Source organism: Caloenas nicobarica, chromosome 12 (assembly GCF_036013445.1).
Source record: "Caloenas nicobarica isolate bCalNic1 chromosome 12, bCalNic1.hap1, whole genome shotgun sequence".
In the NCBI taxonomy this organism is placed as follows: Eukaryota; Metazoa; Chordata; class Aves; order Columbiformes; family Columbidae; genus Caloenas; species Caloenas nicobarica.
This window is the reverse complement of record NC_088256.1, coordinates 19,595,058-19,619,224: the sequence shown is the minus strand read 5'-3', so window position 1 is coordinate 19,619,224 and position 24,167 is coordinate 19,595,058. Positions and strand designations below refer to the sequence as shown.

General features: G+C 47.6%; 1 protein-coding gene across 1 annotated transcript in view; it reads right to left on the bottom strand.

The window, feature by feature from the left end:
- Positions 1–23,880, bottom strand: part of GABRA3 (gamma-aminobutyric acid type A receptor subunit alpha3) — a 60,592-nt gene extending 36,712 nt beyond the window's left edge. The window contains exons 1-2 of the mRNA XM_065643024.1: positions 23,777–23,880; positions 19,356–19,477 (exon numbers count right to left, since the gene is read on the bottom strand). Of these exons, the coding sequence (XP_065499096.1) occupies positions 19,356–19,477; positions 23,777–23,865 (211 nt within the window). The 5' untranslated portion in view covers positions 23,866–23,880. The remainder of the gene's footprint in view (positions 1–19,355; positions 19,478–23,776) is intronic.
- Positions 23,881–24,167: the final 287 nt, after the last annotated feature.

Sequence of the window (24,167 nt, the reverse complement as noted above, 5' to 3'; positions counted from 1 at the left end):
CATGAGGCCCCCTTAGCCAGTGATCCTCTCCCAAGGACTTGTCTAGCGTCCCCTCAAACAGACAAAATCCTTTGGGAAGGACTCCCGCCATCCTGCATTGAGGGTAGTGTCACCATTCAGAGACAGGAGATGCTGTGTAACTCTTTCCTGTGTCACATAACCCAAAGCAAGCACACTGGACAGGACAGTGATTTACAGTTAACCCAGCGTTCCCGGGAAGGGAAACACTAGAAGTTGGTCTATACTACCAACTTCTACCTCATGCTTTAAATGCTCATGCCAATAAATAAGCAGCAGAAGTAACTTTTACAGCTGCACACAGGAGCTTTTTGGGTGTTTCGTTCTTCATTTTCTCAGCTTTTCACTGGGGGATTTAATCATTTAATCTTTCTTCCAATTTTAGCCTCCTCTCAGCAAGAAAAGAGGCACTGAAGAAGGAAGGGCACATCTCTGAATGGCATGGGGTACCATCTCTGTGACATTGCCTTTGGGGCTGACATGCCAGTACTGGGAGAGGACAGGGAGGCGCAAGCAGAGGAACAGGTGCCCGATGGGAGATGGTAACTTTGCCTCTCCCCACAACCTCCCTCGCAAGAGCTGCAGAAATCGAGACATGACATCTTAGACATGACATCTTCTACATGACCAACTGCACACAAGAAACCCCTGATGTAGCCCTCGCTGCTGCAGGGCCAGCAAGACTCTACCACATAGATTAGAGATGCTTTTCTGGCTTTTTTTTTTTTTTTTTTTTTTTTTTTTTTTTTTGCTAGGGAGATCAGGAATAGCTACACAGAAGGAAACATTTCAGTGAACATCACTGCAGTGCTGCTAATGCCTCCTAGGCTTGTCCGGCCCTGCCAGGGGATAAAGCTGACTCCAAGGACACAGACTGATGGAGCTCCTGCCACGCAAAGGCAACAAAGCAGCAAGAGCCATTGCTAATGTCAGGACTGCAAACATCCCTACTGCACCTGGGATGTATCCTGGGAGCAGAGGCTGTGCATGGGTCAGGGTGGGAAGGCTGGAGAATAGAGACAACACCACCACCACCACACACACACAAGAAGGTTCTGGCATTTCCTCCAGCATGTATGAAAGGAAGAGCTAGAGCACAGAGAGATCTGGGCAGCTCTCAGCACTGTCGCTTCACTCAGTTGGTTTTGACTTAAGGATCTTAGACAACACATAGAGAGGTCACAGTCAGCTTCTTCAGACACCCAGTCCCAAAGTCAAAACACGTATGTGCAGATGTCGCTTGGCTGCTTTAGTGCCTCAGCATCTTTGAATATGAAATTACTTGTTCAAAAGCAAATACCAAGGCTCATATCACATACATTCACTCAGGTTTGTCAAATTCAGCCTGGGCATCTTTCCCAAAAGTGAACGGCAACAGGCACACGTGCTTCATAAAAGAATAACCCAGAATATACATAGAGTGCCTTGGTCCTGTCAGCAGCCTTCCTTACATAGGAATAAATTGTAACCACCTCCATACATAGAATTACACAGAACTGAAACAATTGAAATCAGTAAGAAGCAAAGACTTTTGGTAGCGTAATACACAGCCTACAGAAGTCAATGCCGAACAGCAGTGATCACGGCCAAGAGTGTCACCAGCAGGGCTGGGAGCTGGCCCAGTCATTTGCAGGTCAGATAGAGCAAACAGTGGCATTACTTTTAATTCCCCGAACTATCTAAAGCACAAACATGTCTCCAGGAAAACTCATTTGGGCAGAAGAATCAAGACACAACAGAGACCCCGTTGGCCCCATTTTGTCCATGGGGTCAGGATAATCCCAGAGGTAGGTCAGCCCACCCAGACCTGACACCCTATGATTGCATCTGCCTCTTTCTAGTGAACGTAGAGGTGAGGATGACCAGGGTCCCGTGGATGAAGGCTGGCCTTAGCCTCGTGCTTCCACCTGAGACAATGTGGTTAAAGATGATGGGATGCTCATCCGCTGCAAACTGGGGTCAGCCAAGGACTGAGCACTGGGAAATTTGTATTCGGCAGAATAAACTACACAGCTAGGAAAGAAACAATATAAATGTCTGAAACAAATGTCTTATCTCAGCAAAAGCAGGGGTGAGTAAAAGCCTGCAGGGGATTGCCAACGAGACCTTTAGATCAGATCTGTATCTAGCTCTATGTGTCACGAACTATTTGTCTAATGCAGTTTGGCTTGCCTGTTTGCTTGCTTACAGAAGTGGTTGCCCTGTCTCACTCGTACAGCTGGAATAACTCTGTGTAACAGATCCCACCCCCTCAGTTACACTCCCAGTGACTTCTGCAGAGTTATGGTCAAAAAGGCATCACATTTACACAGGAAACAAAGCTACCCACTGCTCTCCGTGAAAACATCAAGCCTGTCCTTCCCATTCTGGGGTGTCGAGGCATCTTTTCACAGAGGTTGGCTTATCACCCACCGCTGCTGCTTGAATCCCCTGGGACTGCCAGCGTTTACTGTACAGTCAGTTCCGGAGAAGCTGCTCCGTGAGCTGCAGTGATTAATCACTACCTTCTCTCTGGTGTGATGGCACACCAGTGACTACAATTGCATGTCCTCCAGCCAGACTAGAGAGAAGTCATCAAATCTGTAAACACAGAGACGAATGTGATACTTCTTCCAGTTGCACTCTCTGTCCTTTCTCCCCCCAATGCGGATACTTCAGCACAGGGGGAGCAAGAAATTCAACAGAATTTCAGGGGCTCTCTCAAGAGGCAGCCAACAACAAAACCACTCACGCATGATGAGAGAGATCAGCATGGTCTACAATTACATGTGCATAATTTTCAGCCCAGAAGAAGTGAGATGATGCCTGTCAAATCCATCAGAGACAGCCTGCTGCCCTGTCTCTCTTTCTTTGCAGGGCCAGGGGGAGCTGACGCAATGAAGAGATTTATTCCCTGTCTCACACAGCATGCTGCATACACAGCTTTCTAACACGGCCGCATCCAGGGTCCTCTGCAGCAACAAGATGCAGGACCACGAAGTGATCCAGTTACCACTCGAGCACGGCTTGTCTAGGATTTATGGCACACCGTGATGTCTGGATGGATGCCTAATTCCCAAGTGATCCCCGGGGCACAAACTCCTTGGGTTACATAGGGAAGATCAGCTCAGTTCTTGGAAGAGAAATCCCTAAGCAGTCTCCAAATGCACTACGCATGGGCTTGTGGCTCTGACCCAGGTCAGAACCTACATAACACATTGGCTACAGAGTCTGGATCAAGGCATAACTACTGCTGAAAGCAGAGGAGTCAGGCGCACCTTGCTCCTCCCTGCTTCCAAACCAGCAGTGAGTCAGTGTTCCAGCACAGTCCTGAGAGGGTATCTACTTGTCCCCTTTGGGGGAGAAATTGCACTCCCTCCCTAGCACTTCCATGTGAACAACACCACAGGGTAGCCCAGTTTTCTGGTCTGAACTCCCTGCACAGACCATGCTACGTTGCCCCTTTGCCTTAACACGCAAAAGATAAGGCGTTCCAGGCATACCTGGCGTGGTGGGTAAGTCCACATGTTGCTGTAGAAGGTGCTACATGGATTTCACACCTTCCCATGCTGGATAAAGGTGTTTTCTCACATTTACCAAGAGCAAGAGATGCAGGTTAGAGCTCAATCCAGCAGAACAGCCTAGGAGAGATATTGCTCTACAAACAGCAGAGCCAAAAACCCTGCTTTCCCACAGATCAGCTTTTCTTGCCTGTTTTTCTGATGCCTAACACCAGTTAATCCTATCCAGTAACTCTCTGCTTTGGGTCTTTTTCCACTCAGCTTCAAAATTCCACAGATCTTGCAGAGACTTAAAATCTCCAGGATATCTACCTTTCTGTTAGGTTTTGTTCAGATCAGCCAACAGGCTCAAAAGCTTTTAGAAGACAAAAGGCAGAACAAAAGATATGATAATCCTTGCTCCATTAGGAACCCAGGCAAAAAAATACCACAAGACTAAAAAGAGCTATGGATTTGGTTCGTGTTTTTTAATTGAGCTTTCCCTCATTGCCCTGTGAAGGCGTGCACACGCACATATTCTTATTATTTCATTAAGTGACATAAAATACACATCCAGAGTTTAGAATCACGACCTAGGGCAAGTTATTGATAAACATCAAGTCCAGACAGAACAAGAGTGAGAGTCAGATAGAAGAGAGAGTCAGAAGCAGCAACTGCTAGAGGATGTGCAGTCATGGAGGCTTTACACACACGCCCCATTCTCACACATACAGACTATAAACAGAGACTACAAATTAGTTGAGCTATTTTTGCTACAGACAGAAAAGACGGAATGAACAAAGCTACTGTAGTTACTATTTTAAGGACTCAGGACACCCTCAGATGCTATGAAGACAGAGGAGGAATATGTATGTACGAGCGTGCTTTTGGAGGTTCTATAGTGCTTTGAGACCCTGTGGTAATGGAAGAGGGATCCTACATAAACATGTTTGTTATATTTTATAAACACAATGAGAAAATGTGTGAATGTAAATCAGCATGCATAATTTAACATATTCAGTATTAAAGTCTGTCCTTGATGCTTAAGCCAGAAGCGCTTGGGGAAGGGAATCCCTGGCGGTCCCAGCGGACAGGGAAAGAGCACTCAGACAACACCATGTTGCTGGCTGGTACATGCTGCTCTGGCCCTAACAAAACTAAAGCCAGGAGGATTTTGGTGAGCACAGTCCTGCAGGGTGCCTGCGTGGCTCTACGCACTGGAGTGAGCAATGAGTTGAGGGCAAAAATGCCAGACTAGTAGTTTGCGTTGGGCAAACCTCTCTGTGTTACCTACAAAACACTCGTGTTCCATCTTGGTCATGCCTTCCTGACCTCATCTTCAGTTAATTTCCCTCTCTAGGGTTCAATGCCAATGTTCTTGTTGACCACATCAAGGGATATTGGTGAACAGCACCCTCAGGGAAGGACCGCAGCAGGTCTCGTGCCCCAGTGCTTTGGCTTCAGTTGCACATACACAGGAGAGATGAGGCACCAGAACCCTTTGGCGGATCCCTTCACAGTGTGTCGCTCAGCTGGGAGAGTCAGTCATTAGACCAGGCTTATCCAGAACCTGCGTGGACGTGGTGCACCTCTGAAGCTTTTCCATCAGGGAGCTTGCAGACCAGCCCTGGCATTTCCTAAAAACGCTGAACCTTTTGTTAACTCATTCTCAGCAAGTCTGTCTTTAACAGAAATCATCACTTCCCAACAGGCCACTCACATGCTTGAAGAGGACCTGAAAAAAACCTTCAGATCAGTGCCAGTAAAATCCTTAGAATTTGTAAAGCAATTACTGAGCTCTTTAATTCCTCAGAGCTCAAGGCAGATCCCCGGGAAAAAGATAAGCACGAGGGTGCAATACAAAACTGGAATTGCTAACCTGATAACCATTGATACACAGAAAACAACAGGAAAGATTGGAAAGCCAGAGAGCAAGTAGGGAAAGGCAAGAAAAATCAAATGGGAGACACTGCATTATTGCAGAGGGAGAAAGAATAAAGACAACGTCTCAGTCAAGTGCATGGGGTTTGCAGGCAGAGCTCTGAGCTCCAGTCCCACCACCGGTGCTAATCTGCACTATGGCACTAAACATGCAATGCAGTTCTGCTGTGCCTCAGTGTCCCCATCTGCCTTTGAGCCTCAGCCCTGCCTTTGACCATTTCTTGTTCCAGGTTGCTCTGCAGGCTGAGCATTGCCAGACCACACAGTAGACTGTAGCATGCAAAAAAAAAAAAAGAGAAAAAAAAAGAAAAAAAAAAAAGAAAAAAAAAAAGAGTGGGTCCTGGGGCTTGCTGTATAGCTAAGAGGAAGAGTCCATTTAATTCTCAAGCCTGTCCCCTGAAGACAATGTCAGGTATTGAGACAAAGATACAAGAAAACCACAGCAGGGAGCAACACAGTAATTTGCACTCTGGTTCTCTTTTCCTCTAGCTCCTGGCTGGCATTTCCTTCAGTGGGAGAACTCAATCAGCTCCTGCGATGGTGTGCCTCTGCTGATGCTCCTGGCATCCTTCACCACCACCCCCAGGGGAATACAGATAAATGCTTTCCTTCCCCTACACACCCCAACATGGTCTTCGCCTGCGTGATCACCAAGCTGTGAGCGGAGCCAAGGTCTCCCCCGAGCTGTCTCTCCCCCATCACGTACGGGTCACTGGGCTGCACAGCTACCGCTCATCCAGTTTGCAGCAGTGCCAATACTTGGTACAAATAAACTTATTTAATTCACGATGCCTTGCAGTGGTCAATTTAACATTTCCTCTGATTCTAGAATCCTGTTGTACAGCATGTCAAGCTCTCCTCACCGCCTGGGCTCCCCCAGCTCCCCGTGGTACCTCTGCACACCAAGAAATGCGTTGGGCAGCACGGACCGAGAGTCCACCCCTGTCACATGGAAATAGCTCCTCCTGTGTTTGCTGCCCCACACTTGCAAGGATAAACAGAGAGTCTCTGAAGTGCAAGATAAACCCCCAGACGTGCACATGCCCCCCGTCAACCCCCTCTCCCCTGGCATGCCCCAGCCAACGACCAGGGCCAGCAAACACCAGGAGCAGCGGGGTGATCCACATGTGGTCAGATGGGCTTATTTATGCATTTGAGCTGTTGTTATACACCCAAGTGAGCAAAACTCTTTTAGATGAAATTCCCTTATGGCTCTAAATCTTACCCTCTCCAGCACTGTTCAGACACCAGTGTTGTCTGTGCCATGGACAGGAAGGCTTTTTGTCACAGTTACTCACAAAACTTTGGAAACAAACATCAAATTTTCAGTTCTGCCCACTACATGAATTATGATATGCTGCATAATACTCCAATACTTCCATCAGAGACAAGCAGAGGGCAGATGCCTCCAGATGTAATTTTTAATTTCCTTTGCTGGGGCGAATGTCTTCTTGTTTCAGCAAAGTGCATTCAAAGCGTTCCAGTTCCCATGGCAACTCCCTGCTTCCACAAGAGATGCCATTTTTCATGCCATCCCTTCAGAATTAGACGTCTCCTAGCAGAAGTTTTGAAGAAATGTCTCTCTTAAATATACATTTATTAGAGACAGTGCCTGTGAGTGTGTTTTATTGACACGTTTCTTAGGCGACTCACAGCCTACAGAGGAGAAAACTGTCTCCAGGAATATGCTGGCTGCCAATCTGCCTTTTTTCAGCTTCTGTTTTCAAGAAGAACTCTCTTCTCTTTTTCTGCCACGTACATATCAGCCAGCACTTGCTCCCTTTTTTTGTTTGTTTTATTTTATTCCTTCGTGTTCCCATCACTCTTCCCCCATGCCCAATCTTGCTCAGCCCAGCTCCCCAGTAGTGGAAGTGCAGCAGGGGAATGCCCAACCAGTTCAGCACATGCTGAAAATATCTGCACCCATTCACTAGTGCTGGCACGAGCACTGCCCGGGGACTCCCTCTTCTCATGCAAGCAGAGAGTCACCATTGCATTTGCAAGCAGACAAAACCCAAAGTTCTGCAAGAGAGAGACCACTACAAGAGCCTCTCAGCCTTGGAGGGCTACATCAGGAGCATCCACACCATCTCTGCCCCGGCTGCTCTCCCTGTGCCATCTGGCCAAAACTCCTGGGCACCATGTGCCCTCTGGGAAAGGGCGAACACATCAGGGAGCCTCCGTGCGGGGCTCCCACACTGGATAGGGGAAGGATTTGTGCCCCAGGTCTGGGTTATCTGGTGCCACTCAGGCACCCCCGTTGCAGCCATTCACAGCCTCGCGGTACCCTCTGTGGAGAAAGTGAGATGCAACATCCCACCCACAGCAGCTTCCAAAGAAACAAGAACCCCAGGGAGAGTTTCTATTTCAGGCTGCGCAGGCAGCTCCCAGCCTCGCTGTCCTCCAGGGATTTCCAGGCTCCCCAGCTCAGCAGAACCCCCCCGGTACCGCAGCATCCGTGACCCCAACTTGCACCACACTCAGAATCTCCCACCCAAGCTCCCGACAGCTCATCGGAAAGAGGCGGCACCAGCCCTAGCAGGGGTCCCTGCGGGAAACCGCGCTACAGCTCTCTAATAGAGCTGTAACATTACAGCTTCAAATTGCCTTCCTTCAGGAGACAAATCCAAGCAGGTAAATTGGCAGGAGCTAAACAGATCCAGAGGCTGATGGAGCTAATCGCAGGCATGTTTAAATGCAAAGGCCCAGGGAACCTCACTCAAACCCAACACGATCACTGATGCTCGCTGCTGGGCTTAATTCTCAGGTGCAGCCTGCTCGGAGAGGTGTGAAAAGCAGGGGAAAAGGCAAAGCACTGGGAGCAAAAGCCGCACACCAGCTTCAAGGTCAGGATACCAGTCCTCAGCAAAACCATGCACCAAACAGCAGCTCCTGTTCACCCCATTGCAGAAATGACATGGATAAACACCATTGTCCCTCGGAGAAGTTTAGAAACATTTTCTTAGCCCAGCCATCAGCAGGGACGCACAGGCTCAGGGGACACTTCTTGCTGACTCCAGACTTCACATTAATTGTACCATCCCACCCGCCATTAATCAAACGTCTTCCACTGGCATTTTTATTGAAAATCAATTTAATAAAGTAGGTGGGAGTCCACATGCTTCCATAACATCAGATAAATATTCATGGGGGCTTGTGCTGCTTTAGCTAAATGAGTTTTTTAAATTTAACTGGTGCAATTTCCTTGTTCCTTAATATATAGCTTGGCTTGCCCTTGTTTGGGAATAGAAACAAGGTGGGACTCAGCCCTGCGCTGGCTTGCTCTCAGACACACCAAGGAACAATCCTTTGCTATTAAGCCAACATCTTTTGGCAAGGATATTGTCATCCATAATTGGAAATACTAGTCTGCTGGGGTCAGTGTCACCTGGTGCAAATCCCCAAAGCCAAGGCTGAATTCAGAAGGGCCATTTGGAATCAAAAACTCATTTCCAACCACTAGGAGCGTGGACACCAGTTCTGCCTCTGCGGGTGTGCCCTTTGATTTCTGCTTTTCCCTCCCTGTTTAAGCAGCTATTGTGCTCCAACAGCAAAAGCTAATGAAAGCCATCAGAAAACATGTTCCCCTGATGCTTAGTGAAGGGGGTTAAAAGGCTTCCAGCTACCAAAATACACAATGCACCAGTGAAAGAACTGAAACACACCCACACAAAGCTTCAAAATTTATGGGGTGCGTGAGAAGGAGGGATAAGGACCACGCTGGAACAACCTCTGCAGCCCTTGCTGGGAGCATCTGCCCTGGGGAGGGCAGGTTAACCCCTCGCTCCCCGCGGAGGCTGCAGAGCAGCCGTGACCAAGGCTCCTTACTGCAGCCCTCCTTCTTAAAGGCACTTATTAGAGTCCAGGGGGAAGAAAGGGAAAAATCTGACATGCTGATCAAATTTAGTTGAAAGGCAGGGTTTCAGACAGTCCTTATCAGTAGAGAGATTTTTACAGCGTCTAACAGCTTCTTTGTTAACTGGAGCAGTGAGGAACTGCAGCTTCCAAAAAGCGGCAATGCAGGGCAATTCAACCACTGCCAGGGCTCTTGTCATGTTATCCTAGTGATACCCTTCTCTTGAAAGGCAGTGCTTTGGAAATCAAGCGCATTATCATTTTGTCTTTGTTATTAACGCAAACTGACTTGTTTTCATCATTACAGCCTCGACCTAATTCCCCGCGCACATGCTCCCTACAGCAGCTCAGATCTCTGGGCAGGATTTGCTTTCCCCGTGCTTTAATGACATGAAGGCTGTGACGAGCCCCACAGACACGCACAGACAGCCCAGGAATGGGGTTCAAACAGCCCTCCCTGCCCCTGCATCTACCGACAGTTGCATCTCCCATGTCCCTGCTCATGGGTGGAGGTGGCATGAAGACAAATGGACTCCATGAACTGTCACCATAATCATTTTCGCCTCATCCCCAGCAGCTCCTGACATGGCAGAGGTGGGCAATGCCCACTTTCTGATGCTATGAGATAGTCCAGTTCCTCCCAAAACTTCACATTGGCTGTGGGGACAGTTCTGCAAGCTTCTGAGCCTATTGGTTTCTCCAATTTCCCCCCTATTAAGACAGCAATCCTGCTTCTGAGATCACCCTTCCCAGAGACAAACTGCCTGTCAGCAAACAATATTAAATACAGGGTATCATATTTGACAGATTATGGCATGCTTTTAGTTTCTTCTCTCTTGGATGCGGGTCACACAACTAATGTCATCTCCAAATGCTGAAATCCTAGATGTGAAAAGGTAAAACTTAATTGCCTTGAACAGCAACTCTTGTATTGACTTGAACATAAGGCCCATAAATATTAATATAGCTATATTTAGCCCCTTTCAATTATACATACAAAATTAAACATCTTTCTGGGAACAAATCAGTCCAGATAGGGTTTGAGTTTTTTTTTTCTTTTCCCTTTTTAATGCCTTCTGCACCAAAATAATAACAATTCTAATAAAGCCAAGGCTTTTTAAAAAGGAAGGAAAAAAAGGAACAGTGGAAGGAGGCAGAGGTTTAAAGATACCTTCAGCTGGCTCAACCAACTTGCTCCACAGGTATTCAGAAGCACTTGTGTACTCCTAACCTTACTCCTGTCCCACCTGGTTCCCCCCTTATTTGTTAGATTCAGTTCTTTTCCTGGCTGGGAGCAAACTGGGACCCATTGAAGATGTGAGCACAGAGGGGGGCACACAAGGACACCAGCCCAGCCTGGGACCTCAGGGTCCCAACACAACGGCTGGGAGGGGGATGCTGGTCAAGGGACTCCTGCTCGGCCAGAGAAGAAAAGTCCCATCTGCAGCACGGCCATGCGATGTCTTCTGCAGTTTAAGACCTTCTCTTTTGTATAGAAATCACATCCGCTTTCCTCATTTGCAAATTAATTATACATCACTTTCCTCGCCAAAGTGGACTTAATGGTATTAACGTTACATGAAAAAAGGAGAAGCTATCAGAAAGCTTCTCTCATAGTGATAGTTAGATTGATCAGGAAAGAAGAAAGGAGATTTCACGCTTTTGTTCTTTAACCCTTCCACATGTGAGCAGACAGGGCCCTTTTCTAGGAAAAGGCTTTTCCAAGTACTCAGGTGAAACCAAGTACATCTCTCCATAGGGAAGAGCTTTAATCTTGCAAGCACAAAGCCCTGTAATTCAATTCCCACATGTGCATAGACCCTTTACAGAAAACACAACTTGTGGAAAGAAGAGTTTGCACCCTCATTTTTGGCAGGACAGTGACCTTAAGTGTCTAAAGTGACATTGACGGCTCTCCAGGAGACATGTCTTCAAGGAAGTAAGCAGGAATGCAGGACTGCAAAAATCTGATCTTGCCTGTACAAATACAAACAAGTTCCTCAACAAGAATTCAGATGGGTGCAGTAAGCCAAATTGCTGGTTTTTTTTGTTTGTTTTGTTTGTTTGTTTGGTTTGTTTTTTTTTTTTTTTATGGTCAGAACCTTTCCTTGACAAAGTTCCTTGTATCAGAACTGATCCTTCCAAAAGAAGAGACGTGAAATATCTGAAATGACTTTTGCAAGGTTGAAATAGTGTCTTGAATTTTCAGACACAATTTATTTTGCTCCAGTCATGAATCATTCCATTCACTAATTCAGTCTGAACTTTGCCATCAATAGGATTTTCCATCAGGTTTGGGTTGGGAGTGGGGGAGGAAATAAATCATATGCTTTTTCCATGCCTGTTGTTCTCAGCACTTTGGTTTGAATTATGTTCTTCTAGAAGGAAAAGTGAACAGGCTGTCCTTTTCTCACAATGTAAATTGCAGATTAAAACCTCTCTCTAGGCTATACTCTGTGCTTACAATTGCCAGTACTCCATCAAGACTTTTTTTTAATAAACATGAGCTGTATGTCCTTCAGAGGCAGATTTTTAAAGTAAACTGCAGGTCGGTACACATATACAAAGAAACAATTACACAAAACTCCTGCCTGACCAGACTCAGCGAGAGTTTTGCCACTTACTACAACAGCATGAGAATTTCCCTCAGACTTTTGACAGTACTTGGTTAAGGGACCCTGCCTGGTTTGGCCTCATCATCTTGCAGCAACTCACTCCACAAAGCCCCATGCATCTTACAAAGCCTCATGAACGCTCCAATATTTTTATTTAATCAAACAATAACCTTTAAATAAATGAAAGACCATTAACAAGCTAACAGGTCTGAATCAGCGGCATTAATCCCCCCACCGCGGGGGCCCAGGTAGATGTGATTTGATTGCTTCTTCCAGATGGAACCAGGCTGAGAGTCACCACCAACATGATCAATGACTTTGCCTCATCAGACATAATCGGTGGCTCTGTATAGGTACACAGACTGCTGCAAACACTTTCTCCTCTAGCTCAATGAATAAAATAACTGCTGTTTCCCCGATATTTGACCAGTTGGTTTGACCACCGGCTTCCCAGAACAAACCAATTAAAGTTGTTTTTAAACTCTATAATACCCAATAGAAAAAAAAAATCTTATTTCACAATCCATGTCAAAGACATATCATAAATCCTTTATGTGGGACTAAACGAATAGAAATTCTAATAAATTAGTAGCTAGTATAGTTCAACAGATCAATAAAGATATCCTTGCAAGCAGTTTATAGCCATCTATAACATCATCTACTAATGTTCTCAAAACCATTTAACACACGTTCAACACGCTTAAACATCAGCTCCCCTCTTCCAAAGTCATTATAAACAAATAGCATCATCCTGTCTCCTACATGCACCCACCAGCTTCCCCTCGGGCACGGACCAGCTGCCCAATGTTCGCACCCCTTCACCGCAGGTGTTTGATCCAGCACTGAGGCTTTGAGATGTTACTCCAGTACAAATTCCTGGGGTAAAAATTCCCCCAAATGGATTCACTTTCCTAGAAAAATTTCTCACCGTTTGGGAAAAATCTTACTTCTTGCCTACACGTGTGGATGTATGGAGGGGTTAGCAGCTTGGGGCAGGCTCCTTATTGGAACTGTAGATAGCAAATGAAGGTACCATCTAAATAAAGGCATCCAAAGCAGCATGAGAAATGCCTTCCCCTCCACAACCCTGGCAGCATGGGGGTTGGTTACAGCCTCTCTGGAGAGCCCAGGAACACGCAGCTCAGGGACAGCCTTGTCACTGGTGACCAGCAAAAGCCATGAATCTCATTTCACAATGGGTTTTTAACCCCTCCGGAGTGTTTGTGATATCCCCAAAGCTTTGATACAGGCTTGTTGCCCTAAGCAAATTCATAACTTATTTAAGAGAAGACTTTCACCCTTAGGCATAGCTGTCAAGCCCGTATTCCTCACTTGCTTTCTGATGTGTGCATCATTTTCACACAGAGCTCCGTTTCCCTGTACACCGTAGGTTTAAACAGCAGCACAACTGGGATTTCTGCACGAGAGAGGAGAGCATCGGGGCTGTGCAAATCCACAGCAAAGCTGCCTTTGGAGAGCTGCACGCGAGGGGAAGACAACCTTTTTCAAATTTGTTCATAGATCTTAGCTTCAGAAGTTTGACAAGAGAGAGCAGGGTCCCCATTGCCCAGAAAGGTAAATATTATAGAAGAAAATGCTGTTCAGGCAATACCTCGGCTTCAAATTAAAACTCATCAAGAAATCTCAGACAAAGACAAAAACCTGAGATAAAACATGGATTTTTTCTAAGAAAGGATCAAATTCCTCCCTGGAGTAATCAATACAGGGCATGATGTCAGATCAGAGAGAAGAGATGAGAAGTTGGGAGAGGCGGAACATTAAGATAGGAAAACAGAATAAACAGTGTCTTGAAACCCTAGAAATGATAACAAACCACAAAGGACTACTAGGTTTGTCATCTAATGTTTCTCTTGCACAAACAGTAGATCTAGATAAGGTTTATGACAAACAGTAGGCAACTTCATCATGCACAGGTGAGAAAAACCCACAGAAGAGCTTAAGGCCAGACCAAATCCATCCTCCCTGGATACCTGGGGACCAGGTCTGCTGCAATGGGACGTGGGACGCACCACAGCAGGACTCTGCCACCACCGCTCAGGTGCGCCCACAGCGACGGGCTGTGCATGATGCTTCTGCCCAAGGATGAAGAGCAGCCCTGCCTCCACCCCTCTGCCCAGCATTTTCAACATTTCATTCAGATTTTAGGAAGTAAAAGTTCTCTAAACTTAAACCTGGACAATTTAACAATTTCTACTAGTAGAACAATTTCTACTAGGTGTCTCTCACTGCAAACAGACTTTTCTTGGATCTTGCCAGCCAGATAAGCCCTCATTGTTACAGCTTGAAGAACACTACTTTTGAAGAGAAGGCAGTTCTATAATTTAATTATTCTATTTCAGCCCCTCTGCCTAATGCTTACATAATAACAGACAAGCCCTTACCTGCAGGGGGTCAGGACAAAATGACAGATGCACTGAGGTGTAACATACCAAGCCTCTCACAGGAATGTCTCAACCTAAAAGGAGCTACTCTGCACTTAAGTCCAAAACCTCTTGGCCATCAGCACTTGAATCAGTGAAATACAGGTGGCGAGACAGGGATACAGATGTTTCTTACTTGCTCAGAAGCCATCCTGTCAAAATACACCATCATTAAAAAAGCAGAAAGAAACACTGCACCACAGAAAGAAGAGGCAAGAAAAATCTTCAACTGAGGTGCACTTCACTTATAAAAGAATAAAGGGAATGCATCAGCAAGATAAATATTAACAGGTGGCTACAGATCAAAACCATTAGCCGGGCAGAGCTGACATAGTAAGGCCAGATAAAAGGCACCACGAGCCCATGTTGGGCATCCCTGATTTGATCCTACTGTGAGAAGCAAAGCCTGACTGTACCAAAACCTGCTCAAGCCCAAGGGGATCTGCGCTGAGCCCAATGTGGGCAGGGAGATGCTGACACCACACAAAGAGCAACCCAATGGAGATGAGGAAGAAGAGGCAGCCACAAGCCTGGGTTGCTTCCACTCTCCAGATATGCCAGGTTGTGGTGGTACAAACTGAGGCTTCCCCACTGCCTGGACGGGACCCACTCGCTGCCAACCCTGAGGACAAGGAATGGGTGCCATGGCCTGTCCCCATGGGAGACGAAACCAAAGGGGCCAAGTGCCTTGCTCTGCCTAGGGAATAGCATTGCTTTAATCCAGTTGCCTCTGTTTGCTGGTCCCAGTAAACCACATGCTCTGAAAACTTCAGTAGGCTCCTAAGCCTCATCTGTCCAGAAGCACGTCACGCAGACAGAGCAGCAGGACGCGTGCCAGCCACCGCTTCCTCAGTGGGGCCAAGTCAGCTGTTTAGGGAGTCCAGAGACACGGAGTAGAAGCTTTGAGGAAATACTGTGAGTTATCTTGTAAGTTATGCTGCATCCAGGAGGGATAACACCGATCGATCCTAGCCTAGCTGCTTAACATGGTACAAATTACTTTTTAATTGCAATTGGAGAAACTGGCTTATCTAGAAAGTTTACAGCCCATCCTTTAGAAAACTGAACAGCTTACTCTCTCTTCCTCTTCCTTGGGGAAAAAAAAATCTTTTCCTCCTTGGCATCACCTGGAAAAGGCCAACAGTTTTCTGGAGCACAGGCTTCCCCTGATGACCCGATACAGAGGCTTTGTCCATCACTGCTCCAGATGCCCTCTGGATTCCAAATCCTTACACCAAATAGCAACTCGGACACACCCCAGCCCCCGCGAAGCAGGCAGTCTCTGCTGAGCTGGAAGAAATCCCTACCCTGTTCTGCAAACAGCTACAGAAAGGCCCCATGTGCCTCCTTCCAGGGCAGTAAGGTGCTCCCCAATAGCTTTGTATTGCCAAAAATCTGTTAAAAGGATTCTCGAGGCTGTAAGGAAGCAAAAGGCTGAGATGAGTCTGGAAACCTCCCCTCCTAACCCTCTCCAGGTACTCACACAAGATGGTTGCGTTTTGGTTGCAGCACAATGGACCCAGACTTCATCAGTTAGGAAACAAGGCTGCAGAAGGTACAGCTGCCCAGAGACCATCACTGAACCTCAGACAACCCGACCACCGCATCCCCTTTCATGGTAACTGTGCTGGGCACTGCACTGGCCATGTAAGGACTGCAGAACTTCAATCACTCTTCACAATAAGCAGCACAAGGATATACAATGTATGCTTTTGCATCAGTCATTCTTGAAGGATCACTCACGGGCCTTATCACTCACATCTCACTCTTCAAGCATTTCTTCTTTTTGGGTATACGATATCTCTCCCTTTGTCAGCCAGTTATACCTCTTCCTTCTGGCCACATCTCCTCTCTCTAATTCTTGCAGCCAAGGCAAGCTCCAGGTTCTAAACTGGAGCCAGCTCTGCAGGGAACCCCAACAAAGACAATTTCAGAGCTATAAATGGATGCTCCTCACCGCAGCCCCTGTGGGGCTGGGCAGAAGATCTGCATGACTGCACAGCTGCAGACCGGGAGTGGAGGCCAGTGCTGTCCGTAGAAACTCTCTCAGTGGGAGATTTTCTTATCCTGCAAGACTGGCCATGACAACAGATGTCTCCATCCCCTTGGGGTCCATTTCTGTTCCTTTTCTGACTTAATAACCAATCTGCCCTCTGTTTTCCCAGGGGAAATGCAGGTTATCTGTTGACAGTTTCTTTTTCTTCTCCATCACTCTACTCCTATAACATAATTATTTATGCAGCTACCCCTTCTCCAAGCCCAGACTGTATTTCAGTGGTCACAGGGCCAAACAGAAGACTCGGTTCTGTCCCTAAGAGCAAGCCAGCCCCAGCTCACCTGGCAGAGACAGAGAGAAACCTCTTACCAGCCACAAAGACTTCTCTGTGACACTGACGGTCACATCCCCAGCACTATGGGCTGTTCCTGCAGAAGAAGGGGTCTGACAGTTATCTTCTCCTCTCCCAAGCTAGCCTGGAGTACACTCACAAACCTCTAAGTGCCATCAAGACTGCAAGGACTCCTTGCTGGAGAAGAGTGTCCTGAGCCACCTCCTGGGGACAGGAGCAGCAGCAAGGCACAGGACAAGGCACAGGATCACCTTCACCTGGAGACTGGCTCTGCAGTACCAGGCACTCCCGAGCAGCCTCAACACTGGTTTACTTCAGTTTGTATCTGTAGCATCCTGGTAGGATGAGGAGCTCTGGCATGGGAGCTATTAGAGTGGGTGGCAGCAGATGGTGAAAACAGAGGGGATAAGAAAATAAATACAAAGAGGCTATCTTGAGGGGAGAAGTCGCCACATCAACACTCTGTTGCTTACACAGTCTCTTTTCCCAAAGCCTAAACAAACATTGCTCAGTTCCCAGCACTGAAGGAGACAGCTCTGCTGAACACGAGGGACAGGGAGCACGGCACGGAGCAACCCCAGAGGTTTTGCAGCCCTGAACCCTGCTCAGCCCTTTGTATCACTGCTCAGCCCTTTGTATCCCAGCTCATGGTTTTCAAGGGGATCTGTCTCATACAGAGCAGGGAAACCAAGGCCAAGAAGGGAGTCAGCATGTCCTGCTTCACAGTTATCCACAATTTAGGCCAGTCCATCTCTCCATTGGCATGTGTACGGGCACAATACAATGATGTCTGACCTTTGCGTGGACACCAAACCAGGACTGCATGGTGCTAACGGATGCTCTTGCCTGACATCTCTAGAAAAGCAAGTGGAAGATATTCCTGAGGGAAATGGGGAGAGCCAGTGCTGGGTCTACAGAGGCTACCCAATGCTGTCTCACAGGAAAACCAAGGCACCTTGTAAGTCACTGAGTCACCCAGCACCACAGATCCTAATTTGAAGCAAAGTATTCCCTTTCACAGATCTCACACAATCTTGGACAGGAGGAGCCCATCTCTTGCTGACTGTCATCCCAGACTGATTAACCCGTAAGTCTGGGGTCTGCAGTAGGATAATTTCTGCTTCTCTGGCCACCAGCTGCAGTGGGAAAGGTCTTTCCATCCAAGGCTCTTCCTGATGGGAGCCCTGACAGACCTCCAAGGAATAAAAGCCCAGACTTGGGGAAAACAAGTCCAGCTAAAAGTGGGGAGAGTCTAGCTCACCAGGCTCCCCATACACACAAACATGCTGAGGATAACTCACTGACAGCCAAGAGCCCCCAAAACCTGTAGCCTTTGTCAGAACCTCCTGTCTGGGTCCATGAAAGTGCCCCATGAGGGGAAATCAGAGGTGAAAGCAGTCTTTAAAAATGCAATGTCTGGTTCAGGCAAATACAATTTATTATGTTAAGCACGTTATTAAAGGATCTAAAGCAACAGAGCAGAGATGTTCCAAGAAAGGTTTTAACTTCCCCAGCAAGGGACTCCTGGGAGTCCTCTTGTTAATACTTTGCACGGGGTTGTCTGCAACGGAGACTACAGTGAACATAAATGCCCTCTTAGTCCCCTTCCAGAACTCGTTTCAGTTAAATCAATACAGCCATAGGGGAGACTTCAGGAAGCAAAGCTATTAGTGGGAACACAGTTAATTCTGGGGGAAAGAAACAAGTAACAAAAGCACTAAAATTGATGGATGGCTTATGCAGACACAGTAACCCTTTCCTGTCCGGGTCCTGCAGCATGGCAGCCCATCAGAAGTGAGGTTGCTCACTGGAGAAACCCTTCTTCCCCAGATTTCGCATGGTCTCTGCTTCGCGTCAAAGTACTCCTGGACAGGTTCAGGGCAGAGGGCCATGGCGCAGAGGTGGACATGGGGCTGGCAAGAGGCAAGGAGGCTGCTCTGAGGAGCAGAGGGTGCAATTCCAGGCTAGCACTATATTACCTGAACCCCCAACAACATGCAGGAGCTGAGGAAAGCTCATTCCCAGCCTCCCTCGGCAGCAGGACCTTCAGGGAATGGGGGAGCACACAGTGACTCTGGCTTTGGGTGGAAATCGTGGCCAAGCAGCATGTTTGCAGCCAAGCAGGAGAGCTCAGAGCAGTGCAGGGATATCACCTCAGTGGCCCCTTGGACCTGAGAGGGGTCATCATCTCTCCCACAGCAATGACAGTTGGTAACAGAGCACCAAGAAGCCACACAGGCCTAAGTCTCTCTCGTCTCATCAATAAAGCTCACGTCTGCCTTCCCCACAAAGCCCACTGACTAAAAAGCAACACCAGCACGAGTTGAAGGTCCTGCAAACTGGTAGTACCATCATTTCTGAAACAGTAATGCCTCGAAAAGTAGCAGAAATAAGTTTAATCATATTTGCTCCATCTACAGGCCTATCAATGTAATGTCACAGAAGACCACAACAGTCAGAGGCTTGCACCACTTCTCACAAAATGTCAAACAAGAAGGTAGCACTGGCTCAAAATGGGGAAACCAGTGACAGACTGATGCCGGCACTGAACCAGCCCCTCCTCCTGACAGCATCAGACTTATTAAAAAGTGATTTGTGCAGCCTCTCATTTCTAAAGCTACACCACTATAGCAAACAACATCTCTCCACCCAACTGACCTCCAAGTCCGGGTCTCAGGCGGTTGTCGTACCCATCCAACAGCCTGTCCAGGATGCGGGTGAAAATGGTGATGTTATCTTTGCTGTCATCGACGACATCCGAAACGTGCTTCTGAGAAAGCCTGGCACACGGGGGAAAGAAAAGAAGAAAAAAATCAGAGAAGGAAACTGCTCTGAACAGTTACTGGAAATGAAGGGATGTTGGTTTATGCTCCAGCCTGTGCTGGGGTGGACCCTGAACTGCAGGATGGGATGTGCCTATTGATAAGGTGATGTGCTTGCAGGACTCCCCACCGGGCATCTTGAATCAACTTCCCTCTGGCCTCTGCAGCCCTCGCCATGGAAGCTGAGACATCACCTCCCCGCCGCCCCCTCCCCACCTTCCCATCCTCAGGGCCAGCAGCACCATGGGCAGGAGCCCCGTTTTTTCAGGGACCCTTCCCCTGCCCCGGCATCCCTCACTTGCCCTAAGAAGGGGCATTTTATGAACAGGGGCTGTGGGAATCTCAGTTACTCAAGTGCCAGTATCTCCTTACAGGCAGCACGAAAGAAGTGGTGCCAGTTATTCACCATATCAAGCCATTTCTTCTCTGCTCCCGGGAAGAGGGAAGGGAGGCAGAAAAGTAGGAATTCAGTAAAGCAGGCTTGAAGCCAAAGTCCATCATTAAAACTCCTCATGAACCATTTCTGTGGTTTGTTGAACTTTCCGTGTTTATAAAACCAAATGAGTTTTCACATTCTTATCTCTGCTTCATGCAAGAAGCCTGGAAGCCCCCAAATAAGATGATTTCCTGAGGGCATTTTCTGCCCCAGGTGGAATAAAATAAGTAGTAAATTTCTCAAACAAAGCTCATCTCACCAAACAAAATCTTCAATGCAGTTTTGCAAGCCTGAGGGATTCAAATAATACATTTGCATTTTGTGTCTCCCTTTCAATCAACAGAAAAGAAGTTTGCGAATCCTTCTGAAACCGGCTGTCTCTTTTAGAGATTTCAGACAACACAGAGCACCGGTGCTGTGGCTCCAAGCACAGCTTTCCCCACCAGAAAGAGCTGTTAGGACCAAAACAAATGGAAAGGCAGAAGATTAAGTGACAGGAAGCCCGAAGAAAAAAATGTATGGAGATGCAGAGATTGCAAGGAAGATGGAAGAGGGAATAAAAGAGACACCAATGAGGCCAAAAAAAAAAGATTAAGAGGCACAGAGAAGCAGTGGGATGGCTGAGGAAGCCGAGGCAGGGGGAGAAGAGGCTGAGAGGAGGAGAAGGGATCCTCAGCAGCGGCATCAGGAGCCCCTGGGGAGTGGAACAGCCTCGATGGGCAAATCAGCCCCGTGCCACTGCCCAGAGAGATCGGTGACTGGGAAGCACTGCCCAGATGAGGACCATGAATGCAGCAAACCAGGGAGGCACTGGCAGCGCAAGACGTGGGTGCAATTTCCACGGAGAGCACTTATGACCCTCTGAAGCAGGGTCCCACTCTAGAGAAGCCCCTAAAGTGCTGCTTTCTAACACTTCTGCCCCTTTCCTTCTTCTCCCCAGCCTCATTTTCTCTTGCTCCACTCAGTGTGTGCAGGTATTGGTTTAAGCACATATCAGGAAGTAACTGGAGAAAAAAAAAAGAAAAAGAGGAATATTATTTAAGGAGTTCAAAGCTCAATCCTGCTGCATCCCAGCTGGTTAGACTAGTTACCCTGACAATGCTGGTCCGTTTGTAAATACTCTGTGAAAGGTGAGTAGGGTGACAAGCAGCAGAGCTGGCTTGGAGTTTTCTGTCAAAATGTGCACCCAACAGAAAACCCAATTTCTGTAAGATAAAAGAAGAGCAAAGTGTATTTTCTAGCAAAAGAGGAAAAATTCAGAACAGGGTATGGGTATTTTTAGTGTCAGGCTGAATCAATACTCTTCACTATGCTGCAGCTAATTGAAATATTCCATTTTGGGCGATTTTGACATTAGTCTGCGTCGGCATCAATGGCCGAACACTCCAGGAAATTGCATTTCAAGTGCTCGAGGTTAGCTTCTCCGGGGATCAGATCCCACTTCTCACAAGGCTGCTTGACCTCTGGTTTTTAGCAAACCAACACCAGCTATCATGGGAGAAGCGGTCAAGCCAGGAAGCTCAGCCTACACGAGCCCAATGAGGGTAACAAAGGGCTTAAACTGCACTTGCCATAGTGTATGGGGGGTGAGGAATGGTCAGGGAAACACCTGCCCCAGCCCTAATGCAACCTGTCAGATCCAAAACATCAAAACACCACCGATATTACAAACTGCATCACGGCCTTCAAGACTTCTCATTCAAATCAAAACACTGGTTTTGGCTCTTCATCTGGATGTGAAATATTTGAAATAGCTGAACTCCCTGCAGTAACTGGAATTTTGAGGAATTTAACAAATGCCTACTGTAATTAGCGAGGTTTCAATTGTACTCGCTTTCAATGGATGTCATGGTTAAAAGCAATCTGTACCAGTGTCTGCTGATGGGTATATAACCATCTATAACTTATGAATAGCTAGCATGCTCATGAAAGCTCATTCATTAATGTTTTATAAGCTATCTTTAAAAATTACCCATAATATAAAGAGCAAGAGGACAGATTTTTGTGAAGGAACTCCTGGCGGAGGCTCAGCAGTGATGGGAAAAATGAGTTTACAAATTTCAAAGCCGTTTTACTTAGCCTGACATTTGAGGTTTTGACTTCAATGCGAGCAGCGTGGGATTCGCTCAGGAGGCACTGGGGAAAGAACGGTGCATGCGGCGGAGAGACGGCAGCACCTCTGTCTGGCAACTGATTTGGGCTAATTCTCCAGTCCAGCCGAGGTCTGGGCTGACTCAGCTAACCTTAACATAAAGGTAAAGCTGCTCTTTAGCAAAGTATAAACCCAGGTCTCATTTATCTCTCTCAAAGCCCCAGTGAAGAACTCTAAGGAACTGGAAAGAGTTATTGGGATCATGGTTTTAAAATAATTAAAAGCCTTTAGGCAGGGAAGGCAGAGGCTTACAGCAAATTTAATTAGGACAGGCTTGAGGAAAAGTCATTACCTCACCACCCATCCCTGTGCACATGCTCTCTGAAGAGCTGGCTGCCACATCGGCACACTAACCTCCCAACAAGGCTCCCCTTGTATGCAATTTAGGAAACAAATCCTCCTGCAGACCTGAGCGATACCCGCACGGCAAGCAGCGAGCAAGCAGCAGCATCAGTGAAGATGTGATGGGAAGCACAAGGGCAAAGGTGGGGCAGGCTGAGGCAGGGTGGCGGGCACGGGGGTCCAAACACCCCCCTGCAGATGGCACGAGGATGGGGACAGGAGAGGGACCAGTGCCTGGAGCTGCAGGTGCCTATGCAGGCAGGGATGGGCAGCCAGTTACATCGATACAGGGGTCAGCATCTACATGTCAAGACATTCCAGGGATGCATTTGCTTATGCAAAATTAGATCCAAGCAGGCAAAGCAGTGTGGGCTGGACAGGGTAGGAACGTCGGCAAACAGCTGCATGCAGAGGGCTGCATGGGGGAAGCAGGGGCAGCAGCACCGGCAGTTTTTCATGCGTGAAAATCCTCTATCGCTGCTGGACTTGTAACTCACTAGACAGCATTTCAGTCTCTGTACCTGGCACTCTAAAGGCTTTTCTAAATTTTTCATGATGTCATGTATTATTTGCATTTCCCTCCCTCTGTGCAGAACTCCTCCCTCTCCAGGGCTGGCAGGCTGTGCTGGGGGTGTCTCTGCCTCCCTTCCTCGAAGGGCTCTCTGAGCTCACCAAACCTCAGCAGCGGCTCTGGTGGGATGCACAGGAGGGCTGCACAGCCTGTCACAGACTAGCAGGCTTTTGCCTTTTTTTCCCCAACAGCTCCCAGAGGCTGGGGTGGTGAGACTGGTGGCAGTGCTGTCTGTGCCGGGACAGCCAGAGCCTGTGCACCCAGGGACATCGACCCAGGCAGAGGGCGAGCAGCTGCCCAGAGCCCCCCCAGGCTACAGCAGATCAGGTGTGCTACTTGTGGGTCATTATACCATAAACAGCCAAAGAACAGAAGCAGTTTTGTTTTCTTTTCCTTACAAGAGTATTAAAAAATTCAGAGGAGTGGGGGAATCTTTCTTCCAGGTTAAAATTCATCCAAGCCAGAGTGAATCGTGCAGAGGCCAAATCTGAAAATCGGTTTTGTTGCAAAAAAATGCTGACAACTGTCCTTGGTGAGAGCACCTCAAATAACGCTAATGTAATCAGTCAGCTCAGCCAGGAGGGACTGAACAGTCCCCGGGTGGAAGGGATGGGGACAAGGGGAGGGTCCAACACAGGAGAGACACTTTTTAGTGCTTTGCCCTGGACTACTTCATACAGGTACTGGCCCTGGGATATTTAAGCACAGCAAAAGGACTGCAGCCTTGGCCAACAGCCTCAGCACTCACCACCTTACCCAGCATCAGCAGGGAGAGTCAAAACCAGGACTAGGATTCCAAGGCTAACAAGAGAGAGCGACCCCGTTCCCAGGAGCCTCAGTGCCATGGCCTCAGCACGCAGCGACCGGCAAGCGAGCCTCCAAAACCTGCCAGGGTGGGCACAGAGGAGAAGAAGAGAAAAGAGATTTTATTTACTAGGAGGGAAGCAATCTGCTTAGTTCAGTTTTTCCCAGCAGTTCATCCATGTTAGCCAGCAGTCGGTATTTCTGGGATTCTGTATTTGAAGTCCCAGAGACCCCTCCGGGGACCAAAGGCAGCAGCATTCCCTGCAGCACTGCTGGCGCTGGGGAAGCCGCAGCACAGGCTCCGAGCCAAGCGTGTACATACACACACGCAAGCCCTCACCCC